General features: G+C 41.9%; 3 protein-coding genes across 3 annotated transcripts; 1 reads left to right on the forward strand and 2 right to left on the reverse strand.

Moving 5' to 3' along the window:
- The first annotated feature begins 3,329 nt into the window (after positions 1 to 3,329).
- On the forward strand, positions 3,330 to 4,746 carry LOC131797383 (penicillin V acylase). The gene has a single exon (XM_059115006.2). The coding sequence runs from the start codon at positions 3,437 to 3,439 to the stop codon at positions 4,541 to 4,543; it is 1,107 nt and encodes a 368-aa protein (XP_058970989.1). The 5' UTR covers positions 3,330 to 3,436; the 3' UTR covers positions 4,544 to 4,746.
- Positions 4,747 to 7,950: 3,204 nt separating this feature from the next.
- LOC131797312 (integrase/recombinase xerD homolog) lies at positions 7,951 to 11,744 on the reverse strand. Its single transcript, XM_066162296.1, has 3 exons — positions 11,243 to 11,744; positions 8,689 to 9,025; positions 7,951 to 8,575 (listed from the first exon to the last, which is right to left on the reverse strand). Exons 1-3 carry the CDS (start codon positions 11,676 to 11,678, stop codon positions 7,951 to 7,953), a joined length of 1,398 nt encoding a protein of 465 aa, XP_066018393.1. The 5' UTR covers positions 11,679 to 11,744.
- Positions 11,745 to 14,432: 2,688 nt separating this feature from the next.
- On the reverse strand, positions 14,433 to 16,428 carry LOC131797400 (penicillin V acylase-like). Its single transcript, XM_066162298.1, has 2 exons — positions 16,265 to 16,428; positions 14,433 to 15,809 (listed from the first exon to the last, which is right to left on the reverse strand). Exons 1-2 carry the CDS (start codon positions 16,426 to 16,428, stop codon positions 14,687 to 14,689), a joined length of 1,287 nt encoding a protein of 428 aa, XP_066018395.1. The 3' UTR covers positions 14,433 to 14,686.
- Positions 16,429 to 16,609: the final 181 nt, after the last annotated feature.

Consider the following 16,609-nt stretch of genomic DNA (forward strand, 5'->3'; position numbering starts at 1 on the left):
CGACGGATAACCTGTGTTTCCGTTACCGGTTTCGTGACGTTTTCTCGCGTTTCCGTTGCTGCGTATACAACGGAACCGGACCACTTTTACGTAAACATAACGGAATGGAGTTGAATAACATATGGAGTTGCATGTTTCCGCCACGTTTCAGAAATACGGAAACATGTGATTTCGTCCTGTGATATTGGCTGAGTTCTTTTTTTTTTTTGCGTTTTTATGGACGGAGACGAGGTCACGGTCCATAAAAAAGTAGAAAAAGAACTAGGCTAATATCCAGTAATCTTGACCATACAAGCTTGGTTAAGAGAGTTTATATTCTCTTGGCTTAATCATTAAAGGATTCATTTTATAGCAAAAGATTTCGCTTTGATAAGAATCAAGAGTGGCCAACAACTGTCACTAACATATCAATGTGGATGTCCTCCATGACAACAATGCACTGCAGGAGTCAAACGATTACATTGGTGGCTTATTATATTTAGGACTAAATGTTATTACATTTAGGACTAAATGTTATTACATTTAGGACAGTTATTACATTTAGGACTTCAACGGAAGTAAGCCCGAACGCAAATGGCGTAATTTCTTCCAGTCGGTAATGGATATATATCTGTAAGATTTTGCGCCAGTAGCTAACGGCGTAATTTCTTCCAGTCGGTGATATATATATATATATGTAACATTTTTCGCCAGTAACTAACGGTGTAATTTCTTCCAGTCGGTGATATATATATATGTAACATTTTACGCCAGTAACTAACGACGTGATTTCCTTCAGTCGGTGATATACATATGTAAGGTTTTACGCCAGTAACTAACGGCGTAATTTCTTAGTCAGTTATACATATAATGCAAATTTTACGCCAGTAATATAATTTTATTTTATATTAATTTATTATAATTAATCTACCGACTGAGTTAGTGGCGTAAAATCTTACAGTATATAGACTGTGTTAGTCACATATTATGCCGTTAGCCATGTTGTTAAGCGAGAGTACAACAACCTTGACGTCACAATCTCAGCTCATGTGACTATTTGGCCGCGCGGTCGAGAAACAAATTTCAGGCCGCGTTCGCGCGAAGTTCGAACGGTAAAAAAATGCTTAAGAGTGTATCTGACAATATTTACAATACAATACAATATTTATTTTGCCATATACGACATTTACAGGTGGAAAAAAAAATGAAGAAAATTGATGACAGAGAATAAATGGCGAGAAAACCTGAAAGAAACCACGAGGCTTATAACAAGTCAGGCTTTCTCACTTAAAATAACTAATCTTATATTAGAATTACAATATGGACTTATGGTAATTAACTTTGACCGCGCACACGTACACACACACACACACACGCACGCACACACATATTAAGTAAGTTAGTTAAGAATTACTGCCTTACAGAAGTTAATACCTAGAGAGAAGAAATTCCTTAAGCTTTCTTTTAAAAGAAGCGGAGGAGGGAGAACTAGTTATGTCAGAATTTCGCGAATTATAAAAGTTTGGACCTTGAAAGTAAATTGAAAACTTCCTGGTGTTCGTTCTGCACAGTGGCGAGCGGAAGGACTGAGCATTCCTAGTATTATAATTGTGGATTTGACTATTCAGTAAAAAAAAGTTATTGAATTTGGAAGGGAGTGTAGAGTTCACGAATGAAAACATAAAAGTACCTAATTGAAACGAATGGATATCATGAAATTTTAAGAGTTTAAGTTCCTTAAAAATAGGGCCAGTATGGGCAATGTATGTAGAATTGCTTACTATTCTTAACGCACGTTTCTGTAAGGTTACAATTCTTTGAAGGTTTGACTTATAGGTACCAGCCCAAGCTAAATGGCAATAATACAAATATGGAAGATCATAGAATTGTATAAAGTACGAAGGGAGTGAGTAGAGAGAAAAAACCTAGATTTATGACTAATATCTATAGATTTGGATAATTTATTTGCTGTTAAGGATATATGCGATTTCCAGGTCAAATTGTCATCTAATAAAACACCCAAAAACATGGTCTCAGAAACACGAAGAATAGGCTGCTCATTTATGAAAACTTGAAATTCGAAGGATTGCTTCTTTTGCCAAGGCTTGAATACCATAAAATTAGTCTTGGCTAAATTCAAGGAGAGCCGGTTTGCTGCAAACCAGGTTGACAATTTGTTTAATTCTCTATTTAATGTGTTAATTAGGTAAACAGGATCATTATGGGAGATAAATAAGTTTGTATCATCAGCAAACAAGATTGCATCAAGCAGGGAAGCATTGTTCAAATCATTAACATACAGGATAAAAAATAAGGGACCAAGAAAACTTTTTTACTCTTTCAAGGTAACTAGGTAACTACATATATTAGATAAACGGTTTGAGAGTTAAAATTTGACAAAAATACTCTTAAGCATTTTTTTCCGTTTGAACTTCGTGCGAACGCGGCCAGAAATTTGTCTCCTCGACCGCGCGGCCAAAAAGTCACTGGTTTACAAAATATACTATTCCATAAATTGCTGGTGTGCGTGCTTAAACTTTTCGCCGACTCACGGTACGATCTGCAGCCATGGTGCACTTTTGTGGTCGTGTCGCTTTGTCGCCTTAACTCGCTTGTGTGACAGAGAATATAATTTGAAGGCGACAACACGACGCGACCACAAAAGCCTTAAGGGGAGGCCGAACCGGTCTGTCTTCATCTTTATTCTAAAGACTTTTCATTGTATTTTATATTGGCTGCAGGGCGTTCATGAGTCGACAAAAATTTCACTAAGTTTAAGCACACACTCTAGCAATTTATGGAATAGTTTATTCTGTAAACGAGTTTATTGTAATTTTAAAATGTATGTTCCTTTTTAGTTCGGCTTGATCGTGTGTGCAACAGTACAGAAAACGCAATAGTAGACCAACTTCGATTGCATAACCAATTCTTAATTTCAAGAAGGAGGTCACAATATTTAGATTTGGAAACGCCCCGAAGGTGATGCTTTCGACAAGTGTCATTTATGTAATGTTTAAAAAACGAGCAGGAGTGTTTTATCGGGTTTTAGACCCGATGAAACACGTGCTGCGAGTTTTTTGAACGGCTTCAAAAACATTCTTGGAAAAGCGTGTGTCAAGAGAGTTCATAACAATTATGCTTTTGTGAACGTTAGAAATTAGCATACGAGAAAAACATTAATTGATATTCATAAGTCACTTGCAGTGTCTTTCTATCTGATAAAACACTGCATACTAATAAGGATGAGGTTTATCGATATAAAGTCATTGCACGTGATGTATTATCTACCATTTGATAGGTTAATGGGCTTATGAATTATTAATGAGTTTTTGAAGAATAATAGAGACGTATCTTACAGTTCCTTGTGAGTTACTTTAAAAGAGGATGCAAAACATTATTGTTACACATCAAAAGGAATCCTTGGTCAGATTGTCGCCTTTCTGAATTCTCTAGAACAATGAATTTTGCACTCGTGGTTCCAATACTGCTAGAGCTTTTTCTTGCCATCGACGCATGTACCGAGATCCGAGTGACCGCCGAGGACAAAACGGTCGTTGTCGGACGAAGCATGGAGTTTATGATCGATCTCATGTCGTACATCGTGGTGGAGCCCAAGGATTACCCCCACACTGCAGAACTACCAAAGACTTGTTCCCGTAGTTCATCAGCAATTACTTGGACCAACAGCTACAAGATCGCATACCTTGACGCTTTGAGCTCGCCTTTTAGCTGTGACGGCCAAAATGACGCTGGTCTCTCCGTGGGTGCACTCCTCCTTCATGGTTTTTCCAAGTATCAGACTGTCCCCAAAGATAAGTGCGGCTCGGCCATTTCCAACTTGGAGTTTACGGCATGGATTCTGGGCAACTTTGCAACTACTGAAGAGGTGCGAAGGGCTTGGAGAAAGGACTCATTCCCACTTATGTGGGAGCAACCTCTGAAAGGGAACACCTTTGAACTACACTGGTCCATCACTGACAAAAGTGGTGACGGCATCATTATTGAGTACACCGAACAGGGACCAAAGCTGCACGAAAATACAATTGGTGTCGTGACCAACTCTCCACCCTATGACTTCCACATGCTGAACCTCCGCAATTACGTCCATCTTTCTAAGTTCGCTCATGATCCTTTGGTATTGGGTGAAACAACGTTTCCACCCACTGGCCAAGGAAGTGGACTTCTTGGTGTTCCAGGAGATTTCACTCCCCCGTCGAGACTGGTACGATCTGCAGCCATGGTGCACTTTGCTGATACAGCCAAGAGAAGTGACGAGGCGGTAAATTTGGCTTTGCACATCATGAACACTGTTGATATTCCTCACGGAGTCGCTGCATCCCATGATCATGAAAGTATGGCCGACTACACTTCTTGGATTGTGGTCAAGGACCTCACCAACAAGGCAATGTACTTTCGCAATTATGAAGATCTCACCGTCCGTGTGATTCATCTCGACAAAGTGACCCCTGGCAAGAAGTTGAAAATCAAAGTTGGAACTCCTATTGGTGGGTTTGTGGATGTCACAGGAGATCTTCAGGATGCTCAAGCCCATACTGAACTTTAAGAAACAGAACTGTTTTTCTGCTTGTTGCCAATGTTTTCCCCTCAATATAGAGAGAAATAATTCATATTAATTCTGATGGTAGCCTTTCGTGTACGTTCTTATGGTAATTTTTTTAAAACTATCTACAATTTGTGTACGTTCATTAAGGACCTCGCCTGAGGCAATCCTCAGGAAGTCTGTAAGAGGTTATTATTGTCGTTTAAGTAAAGGTCTTGACAATTCTTGAGAAATGAAGCAGTTTTGTTACCATTTTGATTGTGTACGCCATTCCCCAAACAAAAATTACCTTTTACGTGGAAAAATGCAACAGGAGTACGTGTAAATGTTTCTTTTCAAGCTAGGGTTGGAAACTCGATTCCCAGGTTGATACACATGCATGCGATAAACACCAAACCAATGTAGGATATTTTCCTATTCCTTGGGGCGTTGTTATATCGAAGCGGTCAACTAAAATCATTACGTGAAGAAATTATGTAAGTATTGTGATCATAGCTTAAGAATAATCTCGATTTTGGAACTAATGACTAATCCTGAACCTCTCACTAAATCGCCTTTTTTAACAGGAAAAGACTATTTTGTAGAAGATGAGAAGTGATAGCTAGCGCAAGGTTTCGAAAACCTTACTGTTTCTTTTAGCATTTTTGTTTTGTTGATGTTTTTGAAGATGGGATTCTGCACGCGATTTGTACCGAAGCAAACGAGACAAAAAATCGGCTCGTTTGGTGATAGGTTGACTCAACTATGACTGAGCCTACACGGTGTCCCCATACTGAACTCTATAAATACTAATTTATGTCAGACATTTTGGCGAATAACTCCTCAGCGGAAAACCCCACGGACCTATTGTGAGAAAAGCTTCCTCTCTAAGCGTCAGGCATGCAGTAGTTTTGATTTTTGATTTCGATTGCGTGACGAATGGTTAGATCGTGTGAGGTCTAGAACGAGTGGGAGGGGAGGGTTGTGCTTAACATTGGCAATAGTAACGAGTTTCCGAGTCGGGTGATTATCGGAAATTGTCGGCTATTGCCGAATATGGCGCACTATTCCGGTAATACCATTTGCGATTTACCAACAGTCAAGCGACGTGATTGAACCAGACATGAACATTATAACATACTTTACATGTGAAGTATATATTGTTGAGTTTAAATCAAGAAAATTTCGCTAAATTTTGTATGGCTGTTTCCTTCACCCTCGTCGATCGTAAGTTTCTTGTTCAGCAGAGTTTTCGCTTAACACTGCAGCCGCTAAGACCTGCGCTTGCAAAGGTAAACAAAACTTTTGAATATTACCGCCACTATAATGCCCTTGTCATGGTGCTACTAGTAACTCCACTCTCCCTGCTTAAGTACGCATACTAAGTCGGTTAACCCCGAAGAGCTTTCGAAAGATATGCATATAGCAATAGTTACGGGAGACATCGGACAGCTTCTTACAACACCGCATCACCGCCTAAAATGTTTTTAAACCAATGACACTGCGGTATGTTTCACACCTATTTAAGAATTTACAAAAACAACCGACCACATAACAAAGCCATATCACATAATTGAATATATTGTGAATAAAGTCGAATAACTGCTGAACCTTTAAGGCTGGTGGGGTCTTCCTTTCATGTGGTGTGTTTAACAATCAATATATTGATTTCAAGTCTCAATTGAGTTCAAAACCTTTATTTGAAGTCCCAATTGGGGTTATGAGTTATGCCATTAAAAAGGGGACAGCCTCGATAAATAGAAGTCAGAACGAAGCCGACGCCAATTCAACTGAGAAACAAAGGGCCGGTAACTGGCAGTTAACAGTTCTACCTCCGTGTTCCACCGGTTCAGTTACTCCAGAGCCATCACACCGAAGGTACACATCGGGGAATGCAAAAGACCGTATCGTGCTCAACTTCAGACAATTCATGAATTCCAGAAAACGGGTAATCATCTGAGCAGTGAATCGCAGAGCAAAGTTAGGGAATTCGCCATAACTGTGAACGTCAAGCACAGACCAATATAGGCATTGCACTATATTGAACCAGACATGAACATTATAACATGATTTACATGTGAAGAATACATTGTTGAGTTTAAACCAAGGAAATTTCGCTAAATTTTGAATGGCTATTTCCTTCACCCTCGTCGATCTTAAGTTTCTTGTTTAGCTGAGTTTTAGCTTAACACTGCAGCTACAAGGACCTGCGCTTACAAAGATAAACAAAACTCATGAATAGTACCTTGTTATAGTGCTACTGATTGTAAAGATCCCCGAGATGAAATTGCTATCGTCTTGTACCTCTAGCCGGTAGGATCTCAGGAGGCTTAGAAAATGCTACCGGTTAGAGGTACAGCTTGCATATTTAGTCAGCTTTGCTCAATTGTTTCTACGGTTTGCTTCGCATTGTGCTTTTTCTGCAATCCACATTAGTCTTTCACTCCTTTGAATCACTTTTTTCAAGAATACGTATACATTTATTTATTTTTATTTGGTCTTATACCTCTAGCTGGAAGGATCTGAAGGGGTTTATAAAGTACTACCGCTTAGAGGTACAGCTTGCATACTTAGTGGACTTTGCCCGATTTTTATTACGGTTTGCTCCACATTTGACTTTTCTGTACTCCAAATTAGGCTTACACTCCTTGGAATCTTTTTTACAAGAGTACATTTACATTTATTTTTTTATTTGGTCCTGTACCTCTAGCTGGTAGGATCTTGAGAGGCTTAGAATATACAATCCGCTAGAGGTACCTGCATATTTAATTGACTTTGCCACAGCTTACTTTGAATTTTTTACTTTTTGGCATTCCATCTGGTCTTACACTACACTAGAATCATTTTTTTCATGAATATCATGTTTCTTGGTCGTGTACCTCCAGCCTGTAGGATCTTAAGTGGCTTAGAAAATACTACAGGTTGGAGATACTTTTTGCTTTTAAGGTGAACTTAGCTCATTTCATTTACTACTTAATTTATGGAAAAACCTTTCTATATTCCATGTTAGTCTAATACTGTTAATATCACGCAATAAAGACAACCGAATACAGTTCGTGGGCCGTCGATGGGCAGCTACATATATTTTCCATTTGGGAGAAATACAACTGCCAAGGGGGGGGAGGGTTGGGATTACAAAAACAAAACTACGGAGCGATAACGTGAACAGAACGAACGATCAAACAAACGCGTGCCGAGATATGAAACGCGATCCTATTTACAATTCACGCTAACTATTAACTTCTATTAACCTATTAATACCACTTAATATCACGCAATAAAGACAACCGAATACAGTTCGTGGGCCGTCGATGGGCAGCTACATATATTTTCCATTTGGGAGAAATACAACTGCCCAAATAATGGCCCAAATGGAGAGGGAGTAAAACAAATATAGTATATAGAGAGGAAACTAAAACGAGTATCTGTCACTAGTAATCCTGAGTGTTCTGGTAGTATGGATTGGCATACTGATAAGTCATAGAAGCAGTCTTAGCTATTCTCTGAGGAAACTGGAGTAGCACATTTAGGGGGGAACGAACATACGTTTTGTAACAGTCTGATTTCCAGCGTCCGAGCATTTGAATCTCGTAATCTTTAAGTCCAGCCAGAGACGCAGAGGTGGCTCCACCGATCCTAAAACTGTGCCCGCTGTAGGCTGTAGGATCAATGCCAACTAGTCGCAACAAATGAGACACAAATGTTACTAGGTGTTGACGAGTTAAGACTTGCTGATGCTCGAGCAGGAACATTGGTGAATCTTTGGGCTTTCGTGGCTGACTTTGTCGAAGAGCGACGTTAGACTTCATTGCGCAGACGACATGGTTTGTATGCGACATATACAACGTTACCCCTTCGCGCCGTTGGTCTGTTTTAGACTGTTTAAGTCGCACCGTCCAGTAGTGCTCCCCGGTCGGAGACTGGTGAGAACTGACGTCGCTGAGTGTGAGATGCCGAGAGGGGTCGAAGGGTTCGTTGCCGTTTACAGTAAACTCGCTTGCTCGTAAGAGTAAGAAATGACCACAGGTGATTGCTGACCAGAAGACGATATCGTTACTAGAGAGAAAATTCACAAAAGGATGGATCTTGCATAAGAGATCAAAGGTGATAGGCATTTTTTGCTTCGGTGAAGTGAAATGTTTCCGTTCGATACCAGAGTTTGTTTTAGCCGTAGACCAGGAAGCAGTGGATTGCTGTAGCCATTAGCAACATGAAGAGAGCGAATACCGGCCAGGTAAACACTAATGGATTGAGGTTTTATGCGCGCTGCAAGATGCATAACAAACAAGATGAGCGTGTCCTCTGATGCCGGCAAGGGGCTCAGGCCGTACGTGTCACAGAAGCTGAGAAACTGTCGTTGAGCTGCGGTGTAGGTTCGATGAGTAGAGTCCGCGAGGCCAGAGCGAAAGTACTCCTGAGCATTTACTTGAAGTTGGTCAAAGGAACACGTGGTACGAACGTGGGATGTTCGCTGGCTGCTGGGCAGAGGCGGTGGAACTTGGACACCTGTAAACGAGAAAGACAGTCAGCAAAACAGTTCGACACACCAGGGATGTGAATCGCGCGTAGTAGAATGTTGTAGTAAGCGCAAACATAGAACAAATAACGCAGCATAGACATGATATGTTTACAACGACTTGTGCTAGACGAAAGAATGTGTACAACCGACTGATTGTCGCAATGAAACATCACGTTATGAGAGGCCAGTGAAGGGGCTCAGGCTGATACCGCTGCAGTAATTGCATAAAGTTCCATGAAGGTGATGGATCTGGAGAGGGGAATGCGGTGAGCGGAAAACGAACAGGAAAACCATTCGCCAGCGAAGTATGCTCCAAAGGCTGCGTGGCTGGCGTCAGTAAAAAGGTCCAAGGAAGAATTGGGTAGCCATGTGTCTTGATAAAAGAAGCTACAGCTGTTCCACGAGGTAAGAAAGGTTTGCCACCAGTGAATGTCCTTACGGAATGCGACGGTGAGACGGATACGATGTGAAGGGTGGCTAGCTTTGCTGAGTAGATCGATCAGGCGACGAACGAAAGTTCTTCCAGGGCGACATACAGACGAAATGAAGTGAAGCTTTCCAATCAACGATTGTAGCTGACGCTTCGTACAGTGTTTACGTGATGACCACTTGTCCAACATATGCAATACTTCGGCTAGTCTGGTTTGATCAATTCTTGCTTCCTGAGCGAGAGAATCTAATTCAATTCCGAGAAGAATCAAGTTTGTTGTCGGCAGGACTGTCTTTGCCGGGTTCGTAGTGAAGCCGAGATGCTCACATGTTCCCAACATAAGATCGAGCGAGGTCCGGCAATGTGGATTCGGGGAAGGTGGTCCACAAGTCCAGAAGTCCTCAAGATAGTTCCAAATGGGGGAGGCTCCCCTAGACGACATGACAAACTTGAGGCCCTCCACGAGTTTTAGAAAAAGGGCTGGCGAACTTCGAAGACCAAAGGGAAGGAAGGTGTCTATAAAATAACCGGGCACAACAGTACCATCGATCTCCACAGGCCAGGTAGATCCAAGAAGTTCCCAGTCCTGTGCGTTAACCAGAATGTGGCGAAATGCATCAGAGAGATCCAGTTTACTCATTAGAGCACCAGTTCCAAATTGCCTGAGTAGTGTGATTGCGCGGTCGAGCGAATCGTAAGTGCATGTAAACAAATCCTTGGGGATACCGTCATTAACTGAAAGGCCAGTGGGCCACGATAAATCATGTATTATACGCCACTTGACAGGCGCTGAGTGCTTCTTAGGAATCGCACCCAAAGGTGAACCAGTGAAATTCTCAAAGGGCGGGGTAAGAAACGGTCCAACTTTACGGTTAAGGTCAAGTTCACGTTCGATCTCCCTGGCCACGGGCTCAGGGTTGAGGATCGCGGATAAATGATTGGTGTGTATTTGGTAATCACGGGAAACGGGTTGATAACCAATGCGTACTCCAAATTCAATGTCATGTAATAAATCATTTACGAAATCAGTGTCCGGGTGTGCCCACAGACATGAGCGCCACATCTGCGGGTTGAATGGCGATTTAATTTCCGGCAGGGCCTGGGTAATCGGCCTTGGGGTGGTCCCCCCTACAAGCTTTGCAAACGTGGGCCCGTTTACAGGCGTCGCCGAGATTGCACCGTTTTCGCTGGTACAGGTTGCAGCCCTCCTGTCCTGTAGCAGTGAACCACTTGTCGAATTTCCATGAGTCAGGCGCGTTCGCTCCGGAGAACTGTGAGCGGGTGCCCGCGGGTTTTGCCGCTTCTTGAGGCTTCTCCTGCGCGAGAAAGGGACAATCCCGAACAAGATGATCGAAGGACTTGCAACGTGTACACTGCTTTGGGTGGGCGCGGAGAGCGGAGGCGTCAAGGATGGTGGTGTAAAGTGTGGTGTCTAAGACATCGAGACGGATATCGTTGCGCGAGGCCGCCCGTGTGAGAGTCTGTACATCGAACATGTACACGCAAGGCCAACGAAATTTGCGGTTGGCGAGTTGAATTTGTTCTCGATACGCTGCCAGCTCCAAATAGCGCTCTGGTTGTGCTGAAACAATTTCCATTTCGTATTTGGTCCACACTTGGAGCCATAAATCGAAGGAATCGACGAGGCGCTTGCGTTGTGGCCTGGAGATAGCGATCAGGTCACCGGAAATCGAGCGCAACATCCCTTCGTCGCTCGGGCTTGATCGCAAAACACTTAGGGCAGATAAAACGTCAGAGAAATCCACGTACTCACCATTTACGGCAGCTGGGGCGAATTTCTCAGGTAAATGATGTGGTTTGGAGGCACCGCTAACGGACGGCAAGTTATCAGGACCACTTGGATGACTAGCCTCGTTAACTGGTTTGGGGGCGTTCCCGACGGAGATTTCCTCCATGCGCTTCTTCATCGTTGTCTGCTCTTTTGCGAGGCCTTCCAGCTGCAGAGACAGGTTTCGCATGGCTTCAAGAAGGTGCTGCGACTGATCCTGCTCCTGTGTCCCGTTGAAGGGCTGAGTAGTGGAATCAACTTGACATGGCGGCGATGTCGCGTGCTCTGATAATTCTTGTGCTGCATAACTTTCTTGGGTTAAGGACGGTCCAGCGCAGTACTTGCCTGGAAAACCGAAGGTATGATCCTTCTTCGGCGTTTTGCAACCGGGGCAGAGCGAAGAGCGTTTGGGTTTGCTCATAATAGCGAAGAAATTACAAAAACAAAACTACGGAGCGATAACGTGAACAGAACGAACGATCAAACAAACGCGTGCCGAGATATGAAACGCGATCCTATTTACAATTCACGCTAACTATTAACTTCTATTAACCTATTAATACCACTTGTAGAGTCACTCCATAGGTATATTTTTATGCTTTGCAGTCTTGTTCATTTGCCTAGTAGGATCTTGGATTACATAGAAAACACCACCAGCCAAAGGGGCAGCCTATGTATGCGAAGTAAGCTTGAAATCATTAATAATGTTATGTTTTAAATGAATTTCAAGTTACAATTCATAGACCCAACGTTTCGACACTCCTGTCTAGTGCTGTCTAGTACTGTCAACAGACCAAACGCCAGTTTGGTACACGGTTAAAAGAGCACCAAAAAGCGGTTTTTCTTTGCAAAAAGGAAAATTCAGCTTTATCGGAGCATACTTGCCTAACCAACCATACAATTGGGTGGGATAATTCTAAAATTATCACTACTAATCGGCGTTACCACCAGCGCCTTTGTTTGGAGGCTTGGCACATAAACTCCGCCCACGCTCCTTTAAATCGTGACGATGGCGGTTTGCTTCCTGACGCCTATTTACACCTCGTCAGAAAAAAAAAAGGCCGCTAATTAGTGATCATATAAAAGGACCTCTTGTTGCAGCGTTTAGATCACCCCTGATGAAGGCACTAGACAGGAGTGTCGAAACGTTGGGTCTATGAATTGTAACTTCTTCGGTTACATTCATTAAATCTGCAAACCAGTGTAGCTTCAAACTATGTCTGATTGTCCACCTGGTTGCCGTGTGAACTTTAATATATTGAATTTCAAGTAATAAACTAGCCTGATTTGTATTTTCTTCAGTTGTGGATTTATTTTAATACAAATATAACCAGTTTCAGATGAATTTGACTTGAAATTCATTTTGAGACTTGAAAATGTCAACCAGATTTACTAAAGTTTGTCATGGGATACTCTGCCTAAGTATGAGTGGAATTTCTTAGAAAGGAACAGTCTCTATTTTAATGATACTTGTTTTTGATTAGAAGTATTGTCAACAAAGTCAACCATTGTCTGAAATACTAGAATCAAGTTATCTCTAGGAAGTTATAGGATAACATGGTTTTAATTCACCAAATTGACATTTTCCCTGTGTATTAACAGCATGTATGACTGTGTGAAAACCTTTAGGCAAGTTAAAGAGTCATTTGATGCTCATAACTTGTGTGCTGTGCTGTGCTATCAAATAAGCAGTAGTAGGTACACGACCAAGGAAAAAGAAGCTATTCTTGAAAAAAAAAGATTCCAATGTCGTTTAAGACTAAAATGGAATGCCAAAAAGTAAAATGCAAAGCAGACTGTAATAAAATTGGGCAAAGGCAATTAAACATGCAAGCTGCACTTCGAGTATTTTCTAAGCCTTCTAAGATCCTACTAGCTGCATATTCTACGCCCCCTAAGATCCTACCAGTTAGAGGTTCAAGACGAAATAAAAATGAATAAATGTATACGTATTCTTGAAAAAAGTGATTCAAAGCAGTGGAAGACTAATGTGGAGTGCAGAAAAGGTAAAATGCGAAGCAAACCGTTGTAACAATTGGGCAAAGTTGACTACATATGTAAGCTGTACCTCTAGCCGGTAGTATTTTCTAAGCCTTCTGAGATCCTATCGGCTAGAGGTACAAGACAATAGAAATGTCATCTTGGAGATCTTTCCCAACCAGTAGCACTATGACAAAGGCATTATAGTGGCGATACTATTCCTAAGTTTTGTTTACCTTTGCAAGCGTAGCTACAGTGTTAAGCTGAGACTCTGCTGAACTAGAACCTTAAGATCGACGAGGGCGAAGGAAACAGCCACACAAAATTTAGCGAAATTTCCTTGATTTAAACTCAACAATGTATTCCTCACATGTAAAGCATGTAGTGCCTGAGCGTAATCTCGGGTAATAAATCCGCTATTCTGGATTAGTAAAACTGAGGAGAGCCTGGAACAAAGAAACTATCACAAGCACTTCCCTCCCTTCCCCTCCCACTTATTCCAGACCTCACGCGACCTTACCAGCCGTAACGCAATCAAAATCTAAAATCAAAACTATTGCGTGCCTGACGCCAAGAAAGGGAGCTTTTCTCACAACAGGTCTGTGGGGTTTTCCGCTGACGAGGTATTCGCCAAAATGACTGACATAAATTGATATTTATAGAGTTCAGTATAGGGACGCCATGTAGGTTCAGTCATAATTGAGTTCACTATCAATATTCTGGTTTGGCTAAACTACAGAATACAAGGTCATTTTTAACTTTCACCAAACGTGCCGGTTTCTTTGGCTCGTTCGTTTCGGAACAAATCGCGTGCAAAACTCCATTTTCGACAAAAAAAATGCTAAAAAAAAATCAAGGTTTTCAAAACCTTCTTAAACCAGTTATTTCTCAATTTCTGCAAAATAGTCTCTTCATGTTATACAAGGCAATATGGTGAGAAGTCCAGGGTTGGCTGATTCTAGATTATTTTGAGCATCTTCGCACACATTTAATCTTTTCAAATTTGTTTACAAAAAACGTTCCCTATACTTTTATGAGGGTTTTCCGGAACATTCAGGCCCCAAGAGAACAAGGGAACAAGAACAAAGGGCTCCCCAAACTCTAAGACACTCTTCCCTTTATCTTTTCCCTTTACGTACTCCTGTTGTATTTTTCCAGGTAAAAGGTAATTTTTGTCAGAGAAAGTCGTACACAATCAAAATGCTAACAAGAGTGCTTTATTTCTCAAGAATTGTCAAGACCTTCACTTAAACGACAATAATAACGTTTTAAAGACTACCCGAGGATTGCCTCGTGTGAAATCTTCAAAAGGCATGCACAAATTGTAGATAGTTTAAAAAAATTACCATAAGAACGTACTCGAAAAGCTACCACCAGCATTAATAGAAGTAATTTCTCTCTATATTGACGGGAAAACATTGGCAACAAGCAGTGAAACAGTTCTGTTACTTAGAGTTCAGTATGCGCTTGAGCACCCTGAAGATCTCCTGTGACATCCACAAACCCACCAATAGTAGGGCTTCCAACTTTGATTTTCAACTTCATGCCAGAGGTCACTTTGTCGAGATGAATCACGCGGATGGTGAGATCTTCATAACTGCGATAGTACATTGCCTTGTTGGTGAGGTCCTTGACCACAATCCAAGAAGTGTAGTCGGCCATATCTTCATGATCATGGGATGCAGCGACTCCGCGAGGGATATCAACAGTGTTCAGAATGTGAAAAGCCAAATTTACCGCCTCATCACTTTTTTTAGTTTTATCAGCAAAGTGCACCATGGCTGCAGATCGTACCAGTCTCGATGGAGGAGTGAGATCTCCTGGGACACCAAGAAGTCCACTTCCTTGGCCAGTGGCTGGGAACGTTGTTTCACCCAATACCAAAGGATCATGAGCGAACTTGGAAAGATGGACGTAATTGCGGAGGTTCAGCATGTGGAAGTCATAGGGTGGAGAGTTGGTCATGACACCAATTGTATTTTCGTGCAGCTTTGGTCCCTGTTCGGAGTACTCAATAACGATGCCGTCACCACTTTTGTCAGTGATGGACCAGTGCAGTTCAAAGGTGTTCCCTTTCAGAGGTTGCTCCCACACAAGTGGGAATGAGTCCTTTCTCCAAGCTCTTCTCACCTCTTCAACAGTTCCGAAGTTGCCCAGAATCCATATCGCAAAATTCAAGTTGGAAATGGCCGAGCCACACTTGTCTTTGGGGACGGTCTGATATTTGGAAAAAAGAGGAAAGAGGAGTGAACCCACGGAGAGTCCAGCATCATTTTGGCCGTCAGCACCGGCTATAGGCGAGTCCAAACCGTTTAGGTATGCGATCTTGTAGCTGTTGTTCCAGGTCATGGCTGGTGAACTACGGGAACAAGTCTTTGGTAGTTCAGCAGTGTGGGGATAATCCTTGGGCTCCACTATGATGTCCGACATGAGATCTATCATAAACTCCATGCTTCGTGCGACTACGACCGTTTTATCCTCGGCGGTCACTCGGATCTCGGTACATGCGTCCGTGGCACAGAAAATAGCTTGAGCATTGATTGGTAACCACAAGTGCAAACGTTCATCGTTTCTAGAGAATTCAGAAAGGCGACAATCTGACCAACGATACCTTTCGATGTGTGACAAAAATGTTTGGCCTCTTCTTTTATAGTGACTCTCGAGGAACTGTCAGACACGTGTTCTATTATTTCCCATAACATCACACTTGTCAAAAGCATCACGTTTCGGGGCGTTTCCCACTTGAAATTATCATTATCACTGCCGTCCAGAAATTGTTCCTGGTCATCAAACTCGAACGTCCTTCTCTAACTATGACGTGTGTCCTGTACTGTTGCACACCACGATCAGGCCCAAACATAAAAAGGTACATACATTTAAATTACAATAAACTCGGTTGTACAGAATAAATTATTTCATAAATTACTAGAGTTCTTGAAAATGAACTTTTCGTGGACACAAGGACCCCCTGCAGGCCACATTTAAAATACGATGAAAAGCCTATAATAAAAGTAAAGAAAGACCGACTTGGCCTCCTCCACGGGACTATTGTGATCGCGTCGCATTGTCGTCTTCAATTCTATTTTTACTCTCACGATGGTGTCTTTAAGGGATTTTCCCTTTTCGTAAAAGATGATCTGAGGTTTGTAAAAATTGTTTTCAGTAAGGGCTAATTGTGTATCAGAGCCCATGTTCCATCAAATATTTGTTTTAATTTTTTATCGCCGCGTGGTACGTTATGACAAAGGCTTTTTGTGTATGTGTAACGAGCCGATTGTCTAGAGCAAAGTTGACGCCTAACAGAGACCTTTTCTTTGATTTTTCTAGGTACCCTCTTACTTGAGGTGCTGCAATGAAAGGTCTTCATTTTTC

Source organism: Pocillopora verrucosa, chromosome 2 (assembly GCF_036669915.1).
Source record: "Pocillopora verrucosa isolate sample1 chromosome 2, ASM3666991v2, whole genome shotgun sequence".
Classification (NCBI taxonomy): Eukaryota; Metazoa; Cnidaria; class Anthozoa; order Scleractinia; family Pocilloporidae; genus Pocillopora; species Pocillopora verrucosa.